The following is a 24,383-nucleotide window of genomic DNA, read 5'->3' as shown; positions in this document are numbered from 1 at the left end:
TTACAGTGTTTTACTTTTATTATTTATTTATTTATTTATTTATTGAGTTAGGGTATTGCTCTGTCACCCCAGGTGGACTGTAGTGGCATCATCATAGCTTACTGCAACCTCCAACTTTGGTGCCCAAATGTTTCTCCTGTCTCAGTCTCTTAAGTAGCTGGGACTACAGGCACAGGCAACTGCACCCAGCTAACTTCTATTTTTTGCAGAGACAAAGTATTGTTCTTGCTCAGGCTGGTCTCAAACTTCTGGCCTTAAGCAATCCTCTTGCCTTGGCGTCCCAAAGTGCTAGGATTATAGGTATAAGCCATTACAACCAGCCTCAGCTTTTTTACCAGTATTTTCCACTGGGCTTCTTGGAGTCACCTCTGTGCTTGTATGGCAAAGGGTCAGATCAGGACTTAGGAAAAGTCTATATACATATCTGGGGTCTTATCCTCTCTAGGCTTCCTTCCTTTCCAGGATATCCTCTTCAATTTCTAGCCATTCCAGCATCCCTTAATGCCATCCTCTAATATCTCAAGCAGCTTTCGGCTTCCTCAAGATTTCTGCTTGAGTTCTAGCTCTCCTGCACCACACAGATGGGGGAAGTGCCCTTAGAAGGAAAGCATAGAAAATTACAATCTTCACCCAGTGTGGTTCCCATCTTCCAAGGGTGAAATCTGCTCCCATTTGGACTGTTCTATTTGTTCTCCAGTGTTTCCAAATCCTTGTTTTTATATTTTATCCATTGTTTACATTGTTATCTGGAGGAGCCTGGAGAATAATGCTCCACCATTGTCAGAGTCAGAACCATTTTCTCCCTGTTTTAGAAAACTGATGATACTAAAGCATCCTGGGAAAGGCCTCTCTGTTAGGAAGAGCATTTGTTCCCTGGTGTTGCCTCCCCATCCTGAGCTGTTATTGCAACTTAGTTGCATTTCACAGTGAGGTGGATTCTTGAATTTTTTTGGCCGCTCAGTCTCTAAATTATTTTCTTATGTTTGGGGAATTCTCCACCCTGTGAGTCTTGGAATAAGTCAAAGCCCTCCTCCCAATATGGAAATCACAAATGCCAACTGCACAGCTTTTCAGCATCATCCTTGCTGCAAGGGCAGGAGCACATAACCTAAACTTAACCCATCAAATCTGTGGGGCAACTTTGACTCAAAGGTGTAGGGCTAGCGAAGAATTTGTCCTGGTGACAGAGGCAGCAGGGCCATATCTAGTTTTTAGGGCAGCAACAGGGCTAGGTTTGGTGCTGGCAATAGCAGGGGTATGAGTTGTGGTGCCCATGATTCATCAGTAGCTACCTGAATACCTTGCCAATACATTGTTTATATGTTTAGATCAGCCAGAATTGGTTTTTTGTTGACTACAAATGAGATCCTTGAATGGTCCACTTAGTGATAAACACCCGTAATTCCACCATAAGAATATGGGGACTGCAGAGCTTGTTAGACAAATCTAAAATAGCTCCCGCCACTTTGGGGAGCTGCCCTGTCTCTGAGCCTGCTTCCTCATGATATGTCCCATCTTCCTTTCCAGTTCTCCCCACTTCTCTGTGCTTTGGCCCCAGATCCATCCAAATTCCCCTCAAGCATTGTGCCCTTCCCTTCCTCTCTAGCTTTGCAGGTGTTGTGTGTCCTCTTCCTGGAATGTAGTTATCATTCCTCCCCTGAACTGCTGACACCGCTTTCTAAGTGGTCTTCCCCTCTGCATGCCCTCTGGCCTAGGTTCAATCCGTTCTTCACACAACAGCCAGAGTGATGTTCTCCAAATGCATGTCTGAGCGTGTCACTCTCTGCTTAGCTTCTTCATCATCTTTGGATGAAGACCAAATTCCTTACACCACCCTCCAGGCCAGCGTGGTCTGGTATCTGCCTACTGCTCCAGCTTTGTTGGAAGGTAGAAGTCTGGGTTGGGTTGTTATGAAGTGAGGTGGGCAAGTCAGGATTCAAGGATCACATTTGGGTTTCTAGTTGTGCAGAGGTAGGGAAGCTCCTTAGTTTCTGAGTTCCTAATATCTCAAAGGAACATATCAGTCAGCTTCAAGTCCCTTGTGAACAAAGAGCTGAAAACTCACCCACGCACTCACTCACATTTACACACTTTAGCCTGACATTAAATAACTCATAGCTGGGCAAAGCTCTGCATTTGAGCCCTAGCTCTACCTTTCATTTGCTATGTTCCTGGATCAGGCAGTTTCCCTCTTAAAGCTTTGTTTAAAAAGCATGAATAATATTTCTTTTCTCATTTTTTTTTTTTTTTTTGTAGAGACAGAGTTTCACTTTATCGCCCTCGGTAGAGTGCCGTGGCGTCACACAGCTCACAGAAACGTCCAACTCCTGGGCCTAGGCGATTCTCTTGCTTCAGCCTTCCGAGTAGCTGGGACTACAGGCGCCCGCCACAATGCCCAGCTATTTTTTTGTTGCAGTTTGGCCGGGGCCAGGTTTGAACCCACAACCCTCGGTATATGGGGCCAGCGCCCTGCTCACTGAGCCACAGGCGCCGTCCTCTTTTCTCATTTTTAATAAGAAATTTCTTTTATGAGTGGTAAATTTCAGACATGTGACTCGCTGGAGTTGGGATGTAGTTGGAGCTGACCATCTCCTATAAGCTTCAGTTGTAGAATCCATTCGCCATTTAGAAAAACGCCCTTGCTGGTAGCGCCCGTAGCTCAGTGGGAAGGGCACCAGCCACATACACAGAGGCTGGCGTGTTCAAACCCAGCCTGGGCCTGCTAAACAACAATGACAACTGCAAAAAAAATAGCCAGGCGTTGTGGCGGGTGCCTGTAGTCCCAGCTAATTGGGAGGCTGAAGCAAAAGAATTGCTTAAGCTCAAGAGTTTGAGGTTGCTGTGAGCTGTGACACTATGGCACTCTACGCAGGGTGACAGCTTGAGATTCTGTCTCCAAAAAGAAAGAAAAGAAAAAAGAAAAAAAAGTAAAATCCCCTTGCTGTTCAGAGGGAGGATGTATTGCAAGTGGGTTTAGGCAGGAAGGATAGAGCTCTCCAGTCCTCTCAACCATGACTTCCTTGGAGGAATGCATGGGGAGGTGGAACAAAAGGACTGGCCCAAGCCTCTGGGTCATCCTGGATGCTCCACTGTCCACTGCCAGCCCCTCAGCAGGTACTATGTGCTCTGCCTCCAAGTTCATCCTGCAGCCCTTTACTCCGTTTATGTCTCCGGCCACTACTTGAGTCCAAAACCCCATCCTGAAGGCAATGATGGGATGTCCTGCCTCTGCTCTTGTCTCATACTATGTCACCTCTATCCAACAGACAGAGTGCCTTTAAGAATATAAAAGCAGGGGGTGGCGCCTGTGGCTCAGTCGGTAGGGCGCTGGCCCCATATACCAAGGGTGGCGGGTTCAAACCTGGCTCCGGCCGAACTGCAACCAAAAAATAGCCAGGTGTTGTGGCAGGCGCCTGTAGTCCCAGCTACTCGGGAGGCTGAGGCAAGAGAATCGCTTAAGCCCAGGAGTTGGAGGTTGCTGTGAGCTGTGTGATGCCATGGCACTCTACCGAGGGCCATAAAGTGAGACTCTGTCTCTACAAAAAATAAATAAATAAATAAATAAATAAATAAAAAGAATATAAAAGCAAATGCTAGAGAAAAAAGAATAAATAAAAGCAAATGCTGTTACCCAGCCACCTTAACCCTCCCCAAACTCCTCACACCAACTACAAGCTCTGCATCCAGGCCTGCATGCCTTGTCCATACCACATCTTCTTGTCCATCCAAGCCTGGGCACACTGTCCTTGTTCCTATGCTTCTGTAGTTCCTGCTCCCTCTGTCCAGGCAGCTCTTCCCTGGACTGTCCCTTCACATCACTGGTATCCTTTTTTTTAAGACAGAGTCTCTCTTTGTCACCCTTGGTAAAGTGCCATGGAGTCATAGCTCACAGTAACCTCAAACTTTTGGGCTCAAGTGATCCTCTTGCCTCAGCCTCCCAAGTAGCTGGGACCATAGGCAGCTGCCATAATACCCAGCTGTTTTTAGAGACAGGTTTCTCACTCTTGCTCAGGCTGGTCTTGAACTTGTGAACTTAGGCAATCCACTCTCCTCAGCCTCCCAGAATGCTAGGATTACAGGTGTGAGCCACCGCACCCAGCCACATCACTGGTATCTTATCTGCAGGTCTCAGCCCAAAGCTCATCTCCTTGGAGAGCCTTTTCCTAAGTACACTAGTCTCTATCATCACATTTCATTGCTGTTGTATTTCCTCCATAACCCTCATTACTGCCTGAAATCATATTATTGATATACAAAGAGTTCTCCTCACTATTAATTTTGATTATTCAAGGAATAAGTGAGTATGTTTTCCATAGAGCTTGACAATGAAAGCTAAAATACCCTCTTAACTCCTCTTCCCCTATCCTAGCTCCCTCACTGGAATGGATACTCCATTTATCCTGCTTACCACTGATCTGTATGTTCCTAGAACCACACATGGTATATCGTGGCTGCTGAATAGAGATTAAATCAAGGGTCAGATTCTGGTTCTACTATGTATGAGTTTCCCTTTGGGGAGGGCTGGAGAAAGGCAGGTCAGAGGCCAGGGTCCAGAGGAGGTTATGGGTTTTGGGGGAATGACTTAGTTTCTTTGATTTATGAAAAAGAGAAAAGAACATTTATCTTACAGAACTGTGACCATCAAATAGCACCAGGCACACCACACACACCCTCATGACATTTACAGGCTAGTGGGGATGGATGACCCCGGCTGTTGGCTCCACAACCAACAAATCTATGCAGTGCCCGCAAATGTTAGAGGTTAAGCTCTGCTTTCCGAATTGGGCCAGGAAGACCTATGTGGGTTACCCAAAACCACCTGCTGCACCTTTCTGGATGGTTGGTTTTACTCAAAAGTAATTTAAAACATTCTTTGTATAGTAGAATAACCACAAATATTTATTGAGTAGAATGAAGAATTCACCTGAATTTTAAAATTCAGAGGCTTTGGGCACCAGTATCTCCAGAACCACTGGAGATTATCTGATTTGGTCAAGCACATGTATTGTAGGTGGGGAAACTGATGCAGAGTGTGGCAGGACCTGGCCTCTCCAACCTGGTAAGGGGTCTCTGTTGTCATCCAGGTGGACTCTAGTCTGCTCCTTTCAAGATCCCAGAAGCCCCCACCCCCGCAGAAATAGCAGGTGGTTTCTTCTCCTTCCTCTTTGGGGGAAGGGGAGCCCGAAGGCCAAGGCCGGGAGGAAGTTTCTGAGCCTTAATCCATATTCTCCTAGCTCCTAACATTGCCCAGAAGTGGACTACCCTGGCTGCCCACCAGCAACCCCCACATCAAATCTGGACATAATTATAGTAATTATACTCGGATATCTAGGTAACTGCTCAGGTCATAATTACTGGAGATCTTTACATACCCACAATAGCATCAACGTAAATGATAGCTTCTTTTCCCTTTAATATTCCAATATAGGGTTACTATCAGGGCTAATTAGCCAAATCCCAGCAGTGAGGATTTGGTAAAGACCTTACACTCTCCCACTACTTGCAAAGCAGAAAGGGACCCCAGACAAAGCAGGGTCCCAGCCAGGATTTCACAGGCCATCAGGAAGCCTGCGGAGTGGTGGACTAACATCTCCTGGGCACCTACTGTGTGCAGGTACTCAGGGGAGGCCAGTAAACACAAGCGAGTTCTTTCAACCTATGAACCATTCTACAAACTGACATTGGTATTCCCACTTTACAGGGCTGGAAATAGGTCCTGAGAGGCCTCAGCATCCAGGGTCACCCACAGCAGGCAGTGGAGCTGGGCCTGGGGCTTTCCACTGTGCTACTGGCCAGGCCATGCTCCCAGGGCCAACAGCTCTGTTCCCTTCCTAATCTCCTCTTCTCACAGCTTCCTCTTCGTGGGCTGCAGCGGGCACCTCTTCTAGCCTTCCGTCCCTCTCCCACCCTCTCAGTTCCCCAGCATCCATGCAGTCCACTGCCCCTTCGGCCCTTTCTTCCTGTCTCTTTTGGGCGGTTGGGTGTTCTCTCTCCGGAAGGGGGGGTGGTTAGGGTGGGAGAGGGTGGAGCATGGGGTGAGGGCCTTGGTCAGGCAGCCCGAGTCTCCCCAAGGAGGGGCGTCGTGGGAGCTCAGCCCCGGTCCGCAGATCTCCCCCCAACCCCCGCACACACAATGGCTGTTCTGGCGTGTGCGGGAGAGCGCGCTTGCACCCACGGCCGTGCGCACACACGCACAACTGCACAAAGACGTGCACAGTCCTCCCTCCACACAGATACATTCCTTAATAGGCCCGCGCACACAGCCGTGCGCCCTCACGTACACCACACACGCACACGGGCACTCACCCGGTAGACCCCAAATGCCGACCACCGGGCCCTGACGCGTCCCGCCGCCCTGCCGTGCGCACACGCAGACGCGCACACACAGACACACGCGTACACCCCGCACACTTCCACGCCCCTGGCCGCGTCCCGGGCGCTGCGCGGCTCCGTGCGGCTGGCTGCAAGCTAGGACCGGGGCGGGGGCGGGGGCGGCGGCGGCGGGAGCGGAGGAGGCGGAGCAGGGCCCGGGAGCGGGCTGGCCCGCGCTGCTCCTGCTGGCCGGGGATTTTCCAGCCTGGGCGCTGACGCCGCGGACCTCCCTGCGGCCTCCGCGGACCATGGGCGACAAAGGGACACGGTAAGTACGAGCGGCCGCCCGGCCTGGCGCTGGTGGGGGCGACTTGGGCGAGGGCGAGGGCGGGTCTTCCAGCCGGTGTCTTGGCTCCGCGTTCGCGATCACCCGGGGACCTGGCACCCGGCTCGTCTCGTCTCCACCCGCGGCCTCCTGTGTGGTCTCTAGCGGGGGCCATGGGTGGGGGGTACCGAGAAGGGTAGGACCCAGCCACCCTCATGTGGACCGTAGCTCTTGGCCAGGACACTTGCTCAGTGACACCCAGCACTGGCCGGCAGAGGCAGAGACGCACGGGGCAGGTTGACACACAGGCACACTAACCGGTGGGCACGCACATTCTGGGACACACACTATCAGCCGCTGGCACAGGCTCATCACACACAGTGACATGCCGTCACACACGCTCCCTGGTACACATGCATCAACCAACCCATTCTTGCTGACAGCCGGTTGGCATGCACAGGTCACACTCCAACACACACCAGCTCTAACACACCCTTAAGCCCCGTACACTGATCCACCCATACATGCTGTCACCTGCACTTAATGTAACACTCTTGCAGGCACACACACACGGTCACCCGTACTGACAGATGTGCCACCCACACAGTGGAGAACAAGGCCACACCAACACTGGTCTCCACAGACACCTCAGACTAGTGTCCACACAGAGATTGGCATCCCACAAGCTGCCAGACCTTAGGGCTGCTGACACACTCATCCAGGCCCCCCCTGGAAACACACATACACACACGTCACACAGGGTGGAGGTTCCCCCCCCCCCCCCCCCGGGGAGCCTAGGAGGAACAAGTCCCGTCCATCCACTCTGTTTCCTTTTGTGTGACCTCCTGAGGGGTGGCTGGCCAGGGACTGGTTTGAACTGAGGGTGGGGAGAGGAGCTCCTGTCTTCCTAGAGCCAGCCCTGAAAGACTCTGAAAGGGAGAATCTATGCCTCTGGAATGGGAAACTGGGACAAAAGGAGAAGGGGGCTAGGGCAGGGCAGCCCCTGGGGCAGCCCTTCAGAGGAGGCGGTCCTCAGCAGAGGCTCAGCATTGTGCCTGACTTCCCCTTGCACCCCGAGGCCCAGCAGTCCTCTCCCTGGACTCCTCACCCTTTCTGCACTCCCCCCCCCACTGTTTTCTTCCTTTACCCTCGCTCATCCTGTGTTCCACTTTTCCTCCTCCCTTCCTTCTTTCCCCTCTGCCCTCTCCTTGCTTCCAACATTTATTCACTGAGCTCCTGCTGTGTACTAGGTGTAGCTGGGGGATGAAAGGTGTGCAAGACCCAGTTCTCCCCTGAAGGTGCTAACAGACTAGAGAAAAACCATTACAGTGGTCCTCACCCTTGGGGGCTACTGATAAAGCCATTTTTCACCCACTGCCATCTGAGAGTCTCCCAGCGGAATGAGAAAGATCTTTCAGAGATTTTTTTCTATCTTCCAGGAGAAGAAACTGAGGCTCAGGGGAAAAAGGCTCTTAGTGTTTAGAAACTGCTTCCCAGCCATCCTGCCACCTCTTCCAGAATGTTAATTTTCCTCTTCCTGTGTTCTGGTAGGGGAACCAAAGGGTTAGAGAAGTCACCTGACTGGCTTAAGGTCAAGAGAAGCCTGAGGCAGGGCAGAGGCTGGTCCATATCTCTGCAGCTGGCCTTTGGGCACTGTCTGGCTCCTCATAGGCCCCAGGTTTGAGTGCCAGGACAGGTGCCCTGCTCTGTGCTGGAGGCCTGAGGGGGGAGGCAGCAGATCATGGAGCACCTGCGTGCACCTGGATGGCTAGTCTCTATTGCAGTGGCTGGACAGCACTGTGACCTAGCAGCTCTGTCCTCACCAAATGTTGACTGAGTACCTTCTGAATGCCTGGGGACTGGGAATTAAGAGATGAATGAGTCTACTTTGTCCCCCAAGGATTTAGAACCAAGCAGGTGGTTATAATGCAGGGTGACTTGTGCTGTGGAGGACATAAGCAGGAGTCCCCAACCCAGTCCCAGGTGGGGGGCATGGCAAAGGAAGCTTTCTTGGGAAGGAAGGGTCATTAGAGCCACTGAGCTTCATCTGGAAGGATGAATAAACCCAAAGGTGCAGAATGCGCGAAGGTTTGGAGGCATGAAGCAACACAAGCCGTTTCAGGGCTGGGCTGGAGATGATGGGTGGGCCTTAAAAGGTAAACACAGGCCAGTCCCCAACAGCCTGGGAATGTCAAGCTAAGTAGAAGGGATTTTCTCCTCAAGTTGATTGTGATTCAGAGAAGAGTGTGAGGCAGTGGAGGGAGGGGAGCAGATTTGCATTTCAGAGAAATGCTTTTGGCAGCAGTAAGGAGGGTGGATGGAAGGAGCAGGGCTGGAAGTGGGGAGACCAGTGAGGAGGTCACCGGCTGGGTAGAAACTTGAAAACTAAGGCTGTGAACTCTGAACTAAGGCGGCCAGGAATGGAACTGAGAAATATGCATATGGAGAAGCAGGTGGGGTCTATCAGCTTTGCTGGACCTTTATTGGGTGTCTGGTATATGTTAGGATTATATGCATAATCTCATCGGATTCTTCCAGTGATCTGGTATCTTAGGTATTGTTGTTCCCCTTTTGCAGATGAGGAAATAGACCAGGTGAGATTAAGCATTTGTCCACTTCCATTTAGCCAGCAAGCATGTGAACCCAGGCCTGTTTGCCCACAAAGCCCTCTCTGCACACTTTTGCCTGGAGGGAGGAGCCCTTGTCTGGTTTATAGTTGGCCTCCCCAGAGACCCCCCACGTTTGCTTCCTTTCTGGGCCGTGCTGTCGCTAACTCATGCAACATGAAGGATCAGATTTAGACAACAGGAGGGACTTCCTGAGAGGCAATCAGATGGAATGGAATTTCCTTTCCTGAAGATGTTTACGAACTCTTCTTTTTTTTAGGGAGAGGAGGATAGCTGTGATGGGGACGTGTAATCACCAGCTCTCCGTGAACCTTGGCCGTCATTTCTCTTGGCGGTTAAGCCCTGTGTGACCTATCTTGGCTGGAACATGGGGAAGTCCTGTGGCTTTGGCCAGGGCTGCTCCTGGGGCTGCTGGGAGTGGTAGCATCATGCCCGGCCCACTGTCTCTGATCCCTGATTACAGGCCAATCTCTGGGCTTCATACTTCTCCATGGCTCACTTCCTTCCAGGTTTGAGCCTTCTTACCTGAGGTTGAAGCTTCCCACTGACGTTGGTTCAGGGCTTCAGAATTGTGGGCTTGCAACTCCCAAGGCTTCTGACACTTTGGGGTGGTGAGAGTGGAAGAATAGTAGACTGATAGCACACCCCCCCAGCTATCCTCCACTGCTGCCAGAATGGCCATGCTGATCATCTGGGTGAGGTCTGCAGAGCTGGGAGCAGCTTGGCAGTCTACTTTAGGCTGGAAGTTAAAGAAGCAGTCTACTTTAGGCTGGAAGTTAAAGAAGCTTTATGGAGGCTTCTGCATAGATGGGTCTGGATCTTGAGGTAGGGATCAAGGTGTCAGGCAGGGGTGTGAAAGTCTTTGGTGTAAGGAGTTGGAGGTTACTGTGAGCTGTGATGCTACGGCACTCTACCCAGGGTGACAGCTTGAGGCTCTGTCTCAAAAAAAAAAAAAAAAATTGAAATGCTGAAAGTCTTTGGTGTAGAGATGGTAATTGACTTGGGGAGTGTGGATATGAAGAGAGGACTGTAAAGGGTATCTGGGGCTTTGGAGAATACCAATGCCTGGGGATGGAGAAAGAGGGAGATTCGAAGGGAGAGTTTTCTGGGAGCCAAAGAAGCAGGAAAGGAACCACAGAGGATGAGCTGGAGCAAGAGCCTTCAGATTTAGCAAGAAGGCAGGGGCTGGTGACATGAGGTTTCAGTGGAGTGGTGAGGGCAAAGCTGCATACAGGGGGCAGAGGAGAGAGGGAGAGGCCCCTGTTTTGAGCCTCTTGGAGGAAGGCTGTGAGACCCTAAGCTGGGGGCAGTGGGAGGTAGGGGCATGGGAATCTGAAGTGGTTATCCCAGCCACCTCCTTCCTCTGTCGAGTGTCCAGAGGCAGAAGGCCACTGCCCTGTGTTGTCCTTTAAGTCTCAAGCTAAGAGATGGAGGGACATTGGTGAGGTGTGAGCTGGGAAGGCAGGGGCATCTGACTCAGGTGGAGGACTTGGGTAAGGCTTTCTGGAGGAGAAGACCCCTGAGGTGAGTGCTGGAGTATGAGAAAGGCCTAGGCAGAGGAGGGTGTTCTCCACAGAAGGAAGAGCCTATGGATTTTTTCTGTAAAATTTGGCTTCAGTCAAAAGGCTGCATGCAAGGATTCAGATGGCCCCATGTGGCCCAGAGCCCACAGGTTCCCCACCTCTGGGCCTATGCTAAGTTGCAGATTCTAGGTGCAGGTGCAGTAGTGAGAAATGAGACTGTAGAGAAAGGGGCGGCCCTGGGCAGCAGGCTGTGGGTACCACAGTGAATGCATTTCAAGGTGCTTCTTATTCATTCATACCCCAGATGCGTTCATTCCCCCACCTGGAGCTCCTTGTGGTTCGGGGCTATTTCTGTTTCCTGGTCGTTGGCCCATTATCTACTGCTGGGTCTGGTTCGTGGGAGATGCTTGGCACAAGTTTGTTGAACTGGACTGAACCCTTTCCTTCCTTCTGCTATCAGCCCAGGGACTTGCTAAGTGCTGAAATTAGATCTTTCCCATTAGGGAATCCTAAGAATGAAAGCAATATTTCCCACTTTAGACCAGGTGCTTGGAGAGAGGGATGGCGTCATGACTCCTCCACCAGATTGGGAAGTGGGATGTACCATCCCTATTATAATGGGACTCCTGGGGATGGGGCCTTGTATGAGCCCTGGGATTGGAACAGGTATCCTGTCTCAGATGGTTCCTGGCACCTCTCCTCCCTCCCATGTGCAGGATGGGTCTTGTCCCAGGGGTATTTGAGTCCTAGTAGAGAGTTGGAGAATGGATGGAGTATGGGAGTATTGGGACAGGGTGGGTTTTTGTTTTGGAAACAAAGTCTCTCTTTGTTGCTGCATAGTGGCCTGGAGTCATCATAGCTCATGGCAACCTCAAATTCCTGGGCTTAAGCAATTCTTCTGCCTCAACCTCTTGAGTACCTGGGACTATAGGCACATGCTACTACGCCCAGCTAATTTTCCATTTTTTGTAGATATGGGATCTCACTCTTCCTCAGGTTGGTCTTGAACTTCTGGCCTCAAGCAATCCTCCCATCTCAGCCTCCCAGAGTGCTAGGATTACAGGCCTGATTCACTGTGCCAGACCAGGGTGGCTGTTTTGAGAGAGGAACAAAGGCCTCCGTTGTCCCAGCCCTCTTTCCCTGCCAGGGTTCCTTGACTGGGTCATCTCTCAGGAGACGCAGCTCCTCCTCCCTGGGACTGGCCCCATCTTTAGTCCTACTTCAGAGAAACTGCTTGTTCCTTCCTAGGAGACCTGGTGCCAGATGAGGCCCTTGAGAGGCCAGGGCTCAAGAGACTGGGTAGACAGGTCCTCAGAGTTCTGTGTGACCATTGATGGAGCAGAGCAGCTTTCCCTGTGCCTGGAGCTGGTTTGGGGCTGAGCTGAGCCTGGCTGAGGCCACAAGGGAGCCATGGATCTCCCTCTCTTAATTTAAAGAAATTCCAGTAAGGGGAGGCACTGTCACTGATATCAGGTCAGCAGGAGACAGGACTTAATATCTGGGCTGTTAGTGATTCACCAAGCCATGCGTGGCCCCAGATGAGGCAAGAGGTCCCTTTTATGCTGACCCTAGACCTCTGGTCCCACAATAACCCACTTATAACTCACCCCTTTCCCCCAGCCTTGTGATCAATGGGCATGGACAAGTTTGGGCAAAGGGCCAGGGGAGGGTGTTGGGTTAGGCTGCTGGGATGCACCATCTCAGGAGGGTCCCAGACACATGATTTGTGACTTTGGGGACAACATTCTCTCTCTAGTCCTGGAGTCCCATGAAAATTAAATCAGCTGCATGTGAGGCCCTTCTCCTGTGTTCTGCTAGTGAGTAGTTGGGAAGTGGGTGTCCTTTCTTCTAGGGGATTGGATAGCTCAGTCCTCTGTCACAAACCAGTGAGACTGAGACTACCAGGGAGCACGTCCCGTGTGGGGATGGGTGGTGGGTGCTGAGGGCCAGGAAGGAGTTGGCTCCTGCTTGACAACTGCTTTCTCCCATGGGATCAGGCCCTTGAACCTTGTTCCACCTCTCAGGTCCCATGTCCTAGAGTAACTGATAGGTCCTTGAAGGTTTCATTTGATTCTGCTCAGGCTGTTCTCTCCTCACTGACACCCTTCCTTCTTTTCCTTTCAAGGCTCTGCTTGGGATCACCCTCCAGGAAGCCTTCTCTGAGTCTCCAGGCTGTTCTAGGGCACACAGCCCCTTCCAGGATCTGATTAGCATAGATCAGAATCAAATTGGCATGAGATTAGGCTCTGGGAGAACCAGATTTCCTGGTTTCAAATCCCACCTCTGATACTTACTAGCTGGGTAATGTCCCTGATTATTTAACCTTTGTCTGCTGTAACTCCCTCATGTAAAATGAGATAGTAGGTTTTTATGAGGGCTGAATGAGTTAGAATAGGTAAAGCACAGAAAGTTCCTAGCACAGGGTCAGTTACATCTTAGCACATAGATGACCTTCTACTGGACCTACCTCCCTCATCTGGTTGTAAGCTTCCCCAGGGAAGGACCATGTTTGATTCACTTTTTGAGGCCCCTAAGGCCTTTACAGAAGCCTGTATTATTGATGGCTCTCAGTACTTGGTTGGTAACTTGATCCCAACAATGCCTTTCCTATCCTTCAAGGCCTGGATCACCAGTGCCTTCACTGATCTCTAAGTGCTTTGTGACATTTTTACCATCTTCTCCCTCTCTCAGCACTTGTCCCTCCCTTTTTCTTGGGTCCTGGTTATTTGCACACTTGTGATGTCCTCTTGTGCGGTCAAGAACTTCTCAAGGGTACCTGGCCTGAATCTGCTTATCCCCAGCACCTGTGTAGACCTGGCATGGCGCTGAGCTCCATAAATATTTATTTAGTCAAGGAAGCTGAACATAGGCTTTTCATTGGGAGTGGGTACATGTGGAGAGTGGGCCCTGTGGCTGGTAAAGGCAATTGGGATATAGTGCTGACTTCAAAATATCTAAAAGTAGCACAGAGTCATAGGAATTGCATTATTCTTTGTGAACTAAAGGGCAGAGGTCACTGGATGATGGTTTTACTTTGCTGTTTTCCAGTGGGAGAGTGTGTTTCTAATGACCAGAGCTACCTGGCAAGTGGATTGGTAGCACACTGCAGCCTCTGGGCCTTTGCTCCTTTTATCTTAAATGCTGTGCTAGCTCTGTCTACTTCTTCCAGTCCTACTTCCTAGGAGCCCAAGCTGGGCTCCATTCATTGTCCGTATCCTCAGGCATTTCGTGAGCCTTTCCCGGGTGTGGGCAGTGGTATGGGGATGTAGGGAGTCCCTCTTTAGGATGGATATCCGGGTTTGGCTCTAGTCTGTCCAGTGTGGTTTGACCTGGGCTGAGGAGGGGACCTTGGCTTCCAATGACCCACTAGTGATCAAGGAGCTCTTTATGCAGCTGGAGAGAACTCCCTTGGCTAGCAGAGCATAGAGCTCCCCATTGGCTCCCTACTGGGCAAGTACACAGAACCCACCTAATTACTGGGGACAGAATTCTGGGCACTGGATCCAGCAGGCTGTGGTCATAATCAGCTAATTAAACCACCCAAGAATTGCTCCTTGGCCCAGAGGAGCCCTGAGACGGGGGTGGGTGGGTGGGTGGTGAGGCTGGGAGGAGAGGTGGGAGGGGAAGCTCAGAGATGGGTCTGCAGGGGCAAAGGGGAAGGGAAGCAGGAAGCAGAGAGAGGGTAGGGAACAGGAGAGGGGCAGGCAGGCAGATGGAGAGGGGCTGTCTGTGGGGAACAGCCATGCAGGATGAATGGAAGGCAGGGGCTCTGGCCTGGGAGGCATGGACCCCCGCCTCTCCACTACCCCTATTACACTTGGGGTAAGCTGCTTTTCCTCATCATGCCTCAGTTTCTCCATATGTCAGTCAGGCTCAGATGGCTTTGCAATCTAGCTCTACTGCTCAGTTGCTAGCTCCATGGCCTTCAGCATAGGTCTTGGCTTCGGTTTTCTCACTTGGGAAATAGGTATAACATCGTCACCTACAGCATGGGGTTGCAGTGGCAGAAAGGGTAAGGATTTGATAAAAACTTATCGTTATTCACAATATAAACCCCTAAACAAAGGATCCAAGAGAGACTTCGACTTGGGTCTTCCTCTTTGCTAGAAGCTGTGCTGCTTTTTTTTGTTTGTTTGTTTCTATAGTCCTTTCTGTCTAATAAAATCCTATCTTACCACTGGGGGAAAAAAAAAACAACTTATCGTTATTCAAGACTAAGAGTGGGGGTGGTGCCTGTGGCTCAAAGGAGTAGGGTGCTGGCCCCATATGCTGGAGGTGGTGGGTTCAAACCCAGCCCTGGCCAAAAACTGCAAAAACAAAAAAAAGACTAAGAGCGGATCTCGGCTTGTCTTTGCTCCTCCCCCTCCTGTCTCCCTTCCCTTCCCTTCCTCCTCCCTCCTGTCCAGAGTTGTGCACACAGCTGGGTGCAGGGGTGGGGGTAGGGTGGGCCTGTGCCAGTGAGAGGAGGAGCTCTGAGGATGGCCAGAAGGGAAGTGAGACTGCCCAGGGCTGGTGCTGGGGCAGCTAGGCCCCCTTTCTTTCAGTCCCTCATCCATGGCAGATTCTCTGGGAGGAAGTGGGGCGAGATTGGGGAGCAGGAAGCCAGGTTGTGGAGGGAGAGCCCTTGGCACCCTAGCCTCATGCCCCTCTCCCTTACTCTTCACCCCCTGGGTGCAGAGCCCAGAGCCTGGTTTCCTGCCAAGGAAGCCAGCAGGCCACTGTTTCACACACTCAGAGAACAACAGCTTTCCTGGTTCCCAACCCCTAGCAGGAAGTGGCTGTGTGGAGCCTGGGCACTTGGAACACAGGGCCTGCCCAGGGTCTGCCAGATCTAGAGTGAAGCAGTGAAGTAGGGAAGAAAGGCGCCCCCACCCGCACTGGGCTGTGACATGCCAGGGCCTCTGACTCCAAGGAAGGTGGTTATATAACTCAGCATGACTCCCTGCTCCCTTCCTCCATTCCTCCCCAGAGGGGCCTTGGAGGAGGTGCTTTGCTCAAAATTCCTGGGCCCAGAAGGTCATGGTGCCTCTGCCTTGGGCTGGTGGTGAGCTGTGCGTGCTGCCTCACTGCAGGCCTCTGGGACTGCCTTTGAGCATTGCCTCCTCACACTCCTGGGTGCAGAGCTGCCTAGGGGAAAAGCTTCATTAGAGGAAACAGGCCTTGTCCTGAGATAATTTGTCTGCAAATTGTCCCCAGAGGGGCGGCCAGAGTAACAAATAGCCAGCATTTTACAGTTTGTTCCATTCAATACCACAAACATTTCTTCCTCCACTGAAGACAGGTCTCTCTCTGAGACAGTGGCAGGTCTTTCTCCGAGTGGTGAGGCAATTTATGGAGCAGCTCTGTCCTGTCCCCTGCCCATGATGGTGCCCTTACTGTGAGGCTGGGGCTTGGCCCTCCTGGGTGCTGTGTTGGCAGGGAACATCAGGACATGGAGCACCGCCTTCCTGGGGCCTGTGGGCTGGGTGTTTTCAGGGTTGGTTTGTACCCTACCTATTAGGCCACCATGGCCCTCCTGAGGAGGTTTTTGTGAACAAAGGCTTCTGTGAATATCTGCCTGGTCCCAGGGCTGGGCTCCTAAGGTGTGAAGAGCAAGCAGACAAGTTTCTACTCTCATCCTGCTCAGTTGTATTAGGGGAGAGGAAAGAGATGATCACAACTGCTGTCCGACAGGGAGTGATGGAATCAGTTTATAGCAGGGACAAAGCAAGTCTAGTAAGCACTGGTTAAGGGTTAGAGGCAGCTCCTCAGAAGGAGGGCTTTGGAAAGTGCATTTGATGAAGCCAGAGGTGATGCTTTCCTTGGCAGTCTCTCGGTGGCATGTGTTTTCATCCAGGACTGACTTCCTTCACCAGAGACTGTGGAACCCACTGTGTGGCAGGCACAGTGCCAGGCACTGACTTCGTTGCTATCAGTTAAGGAGTGTCTTGAGAATGCAGACTGAAAACTGCCCACTCCCCCCTTGGGCAGCCCCAGTTTGGGGTCTCTATGCTGAATGGTGATAGATACATGTCTCCCATAGTACTTTTCTATGATGAAAAGTGAAAGTTATACCACATGGCATCATAATACATACATCATGAGTGTTTTGAGTCTGAAGAGAGGAAATGGGGAAGTTGTATCAGGAGACACTGGGCTCAGCAAACCCACCATTGGAAACTTGGGTCTGCCCCGTCTACTATGCTGGAGGGCAGGGGAGTGCAAAGCTTCCCTCTAGCCCAGGAGACATTGCAGAGATCTGATGGCTGTTTCCTAAGGAACTAATGGTTGGGAAACCAAGTCTTAAGCTTCAGGGCTGTGGAGTGGCAGTTAGAGGGCATGTGCACTCGTCTCTACAGCTTGGACCACTGTCTTTGGGAACATTGAGGCCACCTGACGTGGTGGAGAGAGGCAGCAGGCTTTTGCCAGCCTCTCGGGATAATATTTTCATCCTTTCTCTGTTGTATCTGTGCTATTGAAAGTGCCCAGCAAATTAGCAGTGCTCATAAAACGGTTCATTTTATTCTGGTTCTGTATCGCCCCAGGGCAGCGAGAGAAACCTGGAGGCATTTTAACACTCAGTAAGGAGATTTTTTTTTTTTTTGTTTTGCCTCAGAACTTTTTGATATCCTAAAAATGATAAAGCTGATCACATATCATAATCAAGTGGTTTCTCACATTATGTAGAATGCTGGCTTTTCTTGTAGCGGCCACTCTGTATGGATACTTGAAACAAGCCAGCCACCTCTGATGTTCACCATTTTGTAGAAGAAACTGTGTAGTAGGAATAACATTCAAAGAACCTGACGTGGCCCCAGAATGAGCCCTGACCACCGTGTAGGCAGACTTGACTTCTTCTACCCTTGGCTTCCGTTGAGTACAGAGTTAGATGGGGGTGCGCCAAGCTCCGTGAAGAGAAGCTCCCTTCTCTCTTGGAGGCACGGTTTGGGGCATTCAGGCTGAATGTTGGTAGGTACGTCTCCCAAAGTACTTTTCTTCTTCTCATTCCACTGCCACTGGCTCATGTCAAGCCACACTTCTGGCCTGGACTGTTACAATGTTCTCTTTGTTGCTATCTCTTTTCTCAGTCTAAACCCTCCAAGCCATTCTCCTATTTGAAATTCACATCTGAGCGTATCTGCCCAGCCAGAAGACTGATCAGTGCTCCCCATCTCCTGGGGGAAATCCACATTCTTCTGGTGGCACAGAAAGCCCTTCAGGATCTATCTCCAACTTCCCTTCCACACTCGTTTCCTAGTTCTGTCCACCACACAGCCAACACCTGGAGGCAGTGACTTTTTTGGACAGTCCTCAGCACCTTTTGTACACCTCTGTGCTTTTTTTTCAAGCCGGTCTCTTTGGTTGGAATGCCCTTCCACCTTGGTCTGGTGAAATCTTCCTTATATTTTTAGGTTGTACTTAAAGACGCCTCCACGAAGTTCACTACATGCGTAGGGCACCGCTCTGGACATACAGCTTTCCTTTGACTATGCTCCCTGCCCAGGCACAGTAAATGGCTCTCCTCCATGCTGTCCAAACACCTTGCAGGCTTCCCTGGTGGTACTTTGTGTTAGAGCTGACTGCTGACATGTCATTTTCTTCTGCTGGAGGGCATATGTATATCTGACCCCTCCTGGATCCCAACTCTGGTTGGGGCTGGCACAGTGGGGGCCATAAGAGGATGGGAGATGAGTCAGGGAAGACTCCCTAGAGGAAGTGAGCCCTGAGCTGCTGACCCAAAGGAGAAGCATTCTTTCCTTCTTCTGACTTCCTTCCTGGTCTTGGAGCTGACAGAAAACAGCTGAAACTGACTTTGAAATGTATATATTTTGAATTGGGGGTTGGGATTGTCTATCCTGGAGATGATTAAATAAGGACTGAACAGAGCTCTCTTCTTCCCTCCTTTCACACATTTCCTGAATATAAAACAGGCCAGACAATGGGGCTATAAAAATGAATTAAATAAAACATGTCTTTATATTTTTCTCTTGCTTTAATACCTAAAACATGCCAGACACTGGGGCTATAAAAATGAATTAAATAAAACATGTCTTTATATTTTTCTCTTGCTTTAATGATCCTCCTGCTGGGCCCTGCCCGTTCCTCAGTCTGTCTTGTTGGATCTGAGTTCAAGTTGTGGCATGTTGCTTATAGCTCTGTGACAATGGGCAGGCCACGGCTTGTTGAGCCTTAATTTTCATACGCACACCACGAGGTGATAATATCCTCATAGGGTGGTGGCTGAACATTTGTGTGAGGTGCTGAGCAGGTGCCTTTAGTTATGGTTTCTCACTGAGTAGTAGCCACTGTGTCCAGTACATCAGTGTGCCCTTGGTGCCTTGCCAAGGACCAGGCACACAGTACATGAGGGTGATCAACCATCCCAGTTTTCCTGGGACTGTCTGAGTCCTGAATCTGAGGAAACCCTCAGCTTAATCCTGGGCAAATTGAGAATGCTGCTCACTCTGCAGCATGTTTTCCATGAAGGCTTATAGAATAAGTGTATCAATGAATGCATTGTTAGTGGAGGACGGAGGCCCTTTCTGGATGAGCAGGGCAAGCCCTGGATGGCTAGTTTGAGTGGTGTCTTATGAGTGAGGAGGTAGCCAGAGGGTCTAAAAAGCCCAGGAGGGGTCAGTGGGAGGTAGGAATGGGGCTGTCTGCTGCTTGGCAGGGTGTGAGGAAGACATGAGGCCCTGAGTCTGTAAGGCTGTTGCTTTCAAAAAGGTTTAAGGCTTCCAAGGCCATGTGTTCTTCCTCAGACACATCCAGAGACAAGGCATTAGTTGATTTCCATTTTTCCCAGGAAAGCCTGTACTGAGCCCTCAGCTGTTCCTCTGCCTGGGTGGTTGGAGGCCTCTCATTCCTCGACCCACTGTGTTCCACTGTGTCTGCCCACTGCCTTCTGGTTGTCCCCTCTAGACTGAGACAAGATGGGCAGAGGCATAGGCTAAGAGGTGGAGGAGTGGGTCTGCAAGCCTGTTCTCAGGCCCCACCCCAGAAGTTGGGTGAGGCCTCAGTTTTCCCACCTGCTTTACAGAGATGCAGCCCTTCCTCCCAGGGTATCTGTGAGATGTCACTTGTGGAAAGCCCTTTGGCATGTCTAATACATAGTAGATTGTATTTGCACAGCAAATGTCATTTGTTGCCCCCTGGGGAAAATAAAACTTGCCTTGTACACCTCCCAAGGCTGTTGTGTGGATCAAATGGGACGAGGATTGTGGGAACATTTACTGAACTGTGTCATACCCTACAAATGTTTGCAGATGGGGTTCTTAAGAGAGCTGCTTCTGCTGGCTCAGGGGTGGAGGGATCCTTGTGGGAATGTGCCCCAGGATCACACAGAAATCCAGCAGTGCTGCCCATGTGAGAAGCAGACCTCTGCGGGTGTGTCCTGGACTCAGATGAGCTCTGCTGCTTCTGAAACGGTGGCAAGAGAGAGACAGACAGATGTGGTCTGACTGCAGAGAGGGTTATGTAGCAACAGGACTCGAGAGAAGAAGAAGGAATGTCCTCCGGAGCCTCATCTGTCTGTTGGGCTGGAGGCAGGGCCTTTGTGAAGGCGGGTTGTGCTCATATCGCCTCTGGGCCCTTCCTCCAGCCCCGAGGCGGATTCACCATGAGGCTGATGCAGCTTCAGCTTCTGGCCCTTCATGCTCCAGGACCCTTTTCAAGGCCTAGCAACGTGTCCACATGCTTGGGGGTTTGTGATATTTGCAAAAAGAGCACATATATATTTTACTTTTTTTCTTTCTTTCTTTCTTTTTTTCTTTTTTTAAGATATCTGATCTATAAGCTTCAGTCCCACACCCTGGCTGTGCCTTGCTCTGTCAGCTGGTCCTTTGGGCTGTTGGTGGCACACCTGCTGCATGTCTTCAGGGAACTCTTATCCCATAGCAAGGAACTGTCATCAGTCCTCCTTGCTGAAGCAGGAGCAGCCAGTTCTGGGCCAGGCTGAGCCCGCAGCTCCACTTTCCTTGTAAATCAAAGACTTAGAAAGGCCTCTCTGAAAAAAAACAAAAAAAAAAGAAAGGCCTCTCTGGCCTCAATCTTAGTCACCTGCAAAATGGAAATAATACTTCCCTGGAAAGGTTGAAATAATGAACCACAGTTGAAACTGCCTGGTGCAGGCCCAGGCTGCTTCTGGGAGCTTGGACAATCCCGATGGAAGCTGAGTGGAGATGATGGATCAGGAGAGTCCACCCTTCCCATTGGGATATAGTCCATTCTGCTGTCCATCAGATTCACCTGCCCTGTGCCATTCCTGGTGCTAAGTGCTGGGGTACAGCTTGCTGTGGTGGAGTGATGGTGGTCAGGTGAGGAGGGTGAAAGTGGTTATAAACTGTGGAGTACAGCTCCCCAAGAACAGGGCTGTTGTAACCCGAATGAGGCCTTCTGTGGGGTAGGGAGAAGTGGGTCTGGCTGGTTGGCTAGGTGGCTGAGAAAAGCCATCTGGGTAGGCTGGACTGCTGCACCCCTCTGTAGAATCTGGGAAGGGTTAATTGAGCAGCAGCAATGTTTTACCTCCTGTCCTTCCCCAACATCAGCACCCCCTTCAGAGAGGGGAGGGAGGAGACAGCTGAGGTGGGGACTGCGAGGAATGAACTTGGGCTTTGAATGTCAGGCACCATTTCAAATCCCATCCTTACTCTTTTTTTGAGACAGAGCCTCAAGCTGTCACCCTGGGTAGAGTGCTGTGGCATCACAGCTCACAGCAACCTCCAACTCTTGGGCTCAAGCGATTCCCCTGCCTCCGCCTCCTAAGTAGCTGGCACTACAGGCACCCACCACAACACCTGGCTATTTTTTAGTTGCAGCCGTCATTGTTGTTTGGTGGGCCTGGGCTGGATTCAAACCCACCAGCTCAGGTATATGTGGCTGGTGCCTTAGCCGCTTGAGCTACAGGCGCCAAGCCTCATCCTTACTCTCGTTCTTTTTTTTTTTTCCTTTTTTTTGAGACAGAGTCTCACTGTGTCACCCTCAGTAGAGTGCTGTAGCGTCGCAGCTCACAACAACCTCAAAGTCTTGGGCTTAAGCAATTCTTTTGCTTCAGCCTCCCAAGTAGCTGGGAGGTGCCAGCCACAGCACTCAGCTGTTTTTGTTGTTGTAGTTGTCATTGTTTAGCAGGCCAGGGCCAGGTTCTTACCCACTGCTTTGGTGTGTGTGGCTGATGCCCTAACCACTGAGCTACAGGCACCAAGCCCTTCCTCTTGTTCCATCTGTAACCTAGAGACAGTTACATAATCTTTCTGAACCTTGGTTTTCTCATCTTTTTTTTTTTGGCCGGGGCTGGGTTTGAACCCGCCACCTCCGGCATATGGGACCGGCGCCCTACCCGCTGAGCCACAGGGGCCGCCCAAAGCAGAGATCAATTTTTCTTTTCTTTTTTTTTTTTTTTGTAGAGACAGAGTCTCACTTTATGTCCCTCAGTAGAGTGCCATGGCATCACACAGCTCACAGCAACCTCCAACTCCTGGGCTTAAGCGATTCTCTTGCCTCAGCCTCCCGAGTAGCTGGGACTACAGGCGCCCGCCACAACGCCCGGCTATTTTTTGGTTGCAGTTCAGCTGGGGCCGGGTTTGAACCCACCACCCTCGGTATATGGGGCCGGCGCCTTACCGACTGAGCCACAGGCGCCGCCCCGGTTTTCTCATCTTTAAAATGGGGATGATAATACCCTGTCCTCATTCCCATGGGGTTGTGGTAAGGCTGCAGTGAGGTAATGTCAGCCTTAACACAGTGCCTGGTAGCTATCGCTGCTCAGTAAATGCTCATTGCCCCTCTCTCTGCTCCCTGACCCTCATCAACTTCTGTCTTGGACTTTACCCATTTGTGCCCCTACTTTGGTGTGGGCTTTCTGGGGCAGGGAATGAGTTTTGTTCACTTATTACATTTCCCACTTCTGGCACAGTGCCCTTGAGACACCTTGAATTGGGTGGCAAGAAGCTTCACTGGTGCAAAGAAAGGAGGATTCAGTTTTCATTGGAAACTTGCTAACAACACACCTACTGTGCGCTCCTGCGGAGGACTGCTGCATGGTATCTGCCCTGCAGAGCTCAAGAGGGGCATCATAAGTGTTGCTCAGCTCCTCTAGATAAGCAACTTTACTCTTCTTTTTTTTTTTTTTCGTAGAGACAGAGTCTCACTTTTATGGCCCTCGGTAGAGTGCCGTGGCGTCACACGGCTCACAGCAACCTCCAACTCCTGGGCTTAAGCGATTCTCTTGCCTCAGCCTCCCGAGTAGGTGGGACTACAGGCGCCCGCCACAACGCCCGGCTATTTTTTGGTTGCAGTTCAGCCGGGGCCGGGTTTGAACCCACCACTCTCGGTATATGGGGCCGGCGCCTTACTGACTGAGTTTCACTGTGTCGCCTTCGGTAGAGTGATGTGGCATCACAGCTCACAGCAACCTCAAACTCTTGGGCTTAAGCAATTCTCTTGCCTTGGTCTCTGGAGTAGCTGGGACTACAGGCACCCATCACAACACCTGGCTATTTTCTGTTGCAGTTGTTATTTTTGTTTAGCAGGCCCGGGCTGGGCTCAAACCTGCCACCCTCGGTGTATGTAGCTGGCACCCTATTCGTGAGCTACAGGCCCTGAGCCACGACTTTACTCTTTTTTTTTTTTTCAGTGCACTCAGCATCCGCTGTAGTCCAATTATTATTTGGTAAGCATCTAACATCTGCCTCTCCCCCTGGAATGCAAGTGCCATAGGAGCTGTGTGGCCAGGTACTAGCACCTGACACCGGAGGCACGCAGACATTTTTGTTGAATGAATACACTTTTCTTTTCCTTTTCTGAAGTCAGGCCTTTCAGCTCAGCCACTTTTTAGTTGGGGCACCCCCCCCCCAACCTTTTCCAGCTTTAGTTGCTTTATCTTTAGAATGGGAAAAATAGCCATACTTGATAAATCAAGTGCTCAGCTAGGTCTGGAACAAGGTGATGATGCCAGCTGCTATTTTTCAAATGATCTCCAAGGGTCCTTCAGTTCTGACCTTTCTGGATCTCTCTCTGCTTCTGACTGGGAGGAGCCTGGGAGAACATTCCATTCCTAGCAGACCCTCTCTTCTGGCCTCACAATGGATTTAGAGCTCTGAGCAAACTGTTTATGTTTCCCCAGCAGAGTTTATTACCCAGCTAGGCCTTCTGCAATTAATTACCAGCAAAGCAAATAACTTGTCCCTGGGAGGCTGGGCTTGGCATAAACATTTACGTACAGCCAGGGGCCGGCCCAGGGGCTGGGCTCTTTCCTGTAGCCTTTGGAACAGAGAGAGATTAGAGGTTTAGGGTGGTGTGGGGTGGGATGGTTTTCCTGGACTCCTTCTTAGTCCTTAAGGTGTGGGGCTCATGCCTTCTCTTTCAATCTTCCTAATTACCCAACAAGTAAGAGTCCCTGTTTGCACCTGAGGAAACTGAGGCTCAGCTGAGTTAAGCAATTTGCTCAAGGGCAAGAGCATTGCCTGCACGAATGGTGGGATCTGAAGATTCTCATGGCAGCAATGTAGGTAAATGGACTAGAAAAGAGAGGCTAGAAAAAAAAAAAAGAAGAAAAGAGAGGCTAGGAGTTGGGAAATGATGAGGGGTTGTTTGTTCTTTCACTCATTCATTCCGTCAACA

General features: G+C 50.7%; 2 protein-coding genes across 9 annotated transcripts in view; one reads left to right on the top strand and one right to left on the bottom strand.

Annotated features, from left to right (window-relative positions):
* The window catches only part of LOC128564531 (uncharacterized), a 29,183-nt gene extending 22,561 nt beyond the window's left edge, over positions 1-6,622 (bottom strand). The window contains exon 1 of the mRNA XM_053559978.1: positions 6,307-6,622. Coding sequence (XP_053415953.1) covers positions 6,307-6,622 — 316 coding nt within the window. The remainder of the gene's footprint in view (positions 1-6,306) is intronic.
* The window catches only part of ARRB1 (arrestin beta 1), an 84,319-nt gene continuing 66,298 nt past the window's right edge, over positions 6,363-24,383 (top strand). For 7 of the 8 annotated variants that reach the window (XM_053561234.1, XM_053561235.1, XM_053561228.1 and 4 more), the window contains exon 1: positions 6,363-6,640. In XM_053561234.1, coding sequence (XP_053417209.1) covers positions 6,621-6,640 — 20 coding nt within the window. In that variant the 5' untranslated portion in view covers positions 6,363-6,620. The remainder of the gene's footprint in view (positions 6,641-24,383) is intronic. The other variant, XM_053561230.1, reaches the window with a different exon arrangement.

This window comes from Nycticebus coucang, chromosome 14 (assembly GCF_027406575.1).
Source record: "Nycticebus coucang isolate mNycCou1 chromosome 14, mNycCou1.pri, whole genome shotgun sequence".
NCBI classification, from domain to species: Eukaryota; Metazoa; Chordata; class Mammalia; order Primates; family Lorisidae; genus Nycticebus; species Nycticebus coucang.
The sequence above is the reverse complement of the archived record's forward strand: the minus strand, read 5'-3'. Positions and strand labels throughout refer to the sequence as shown.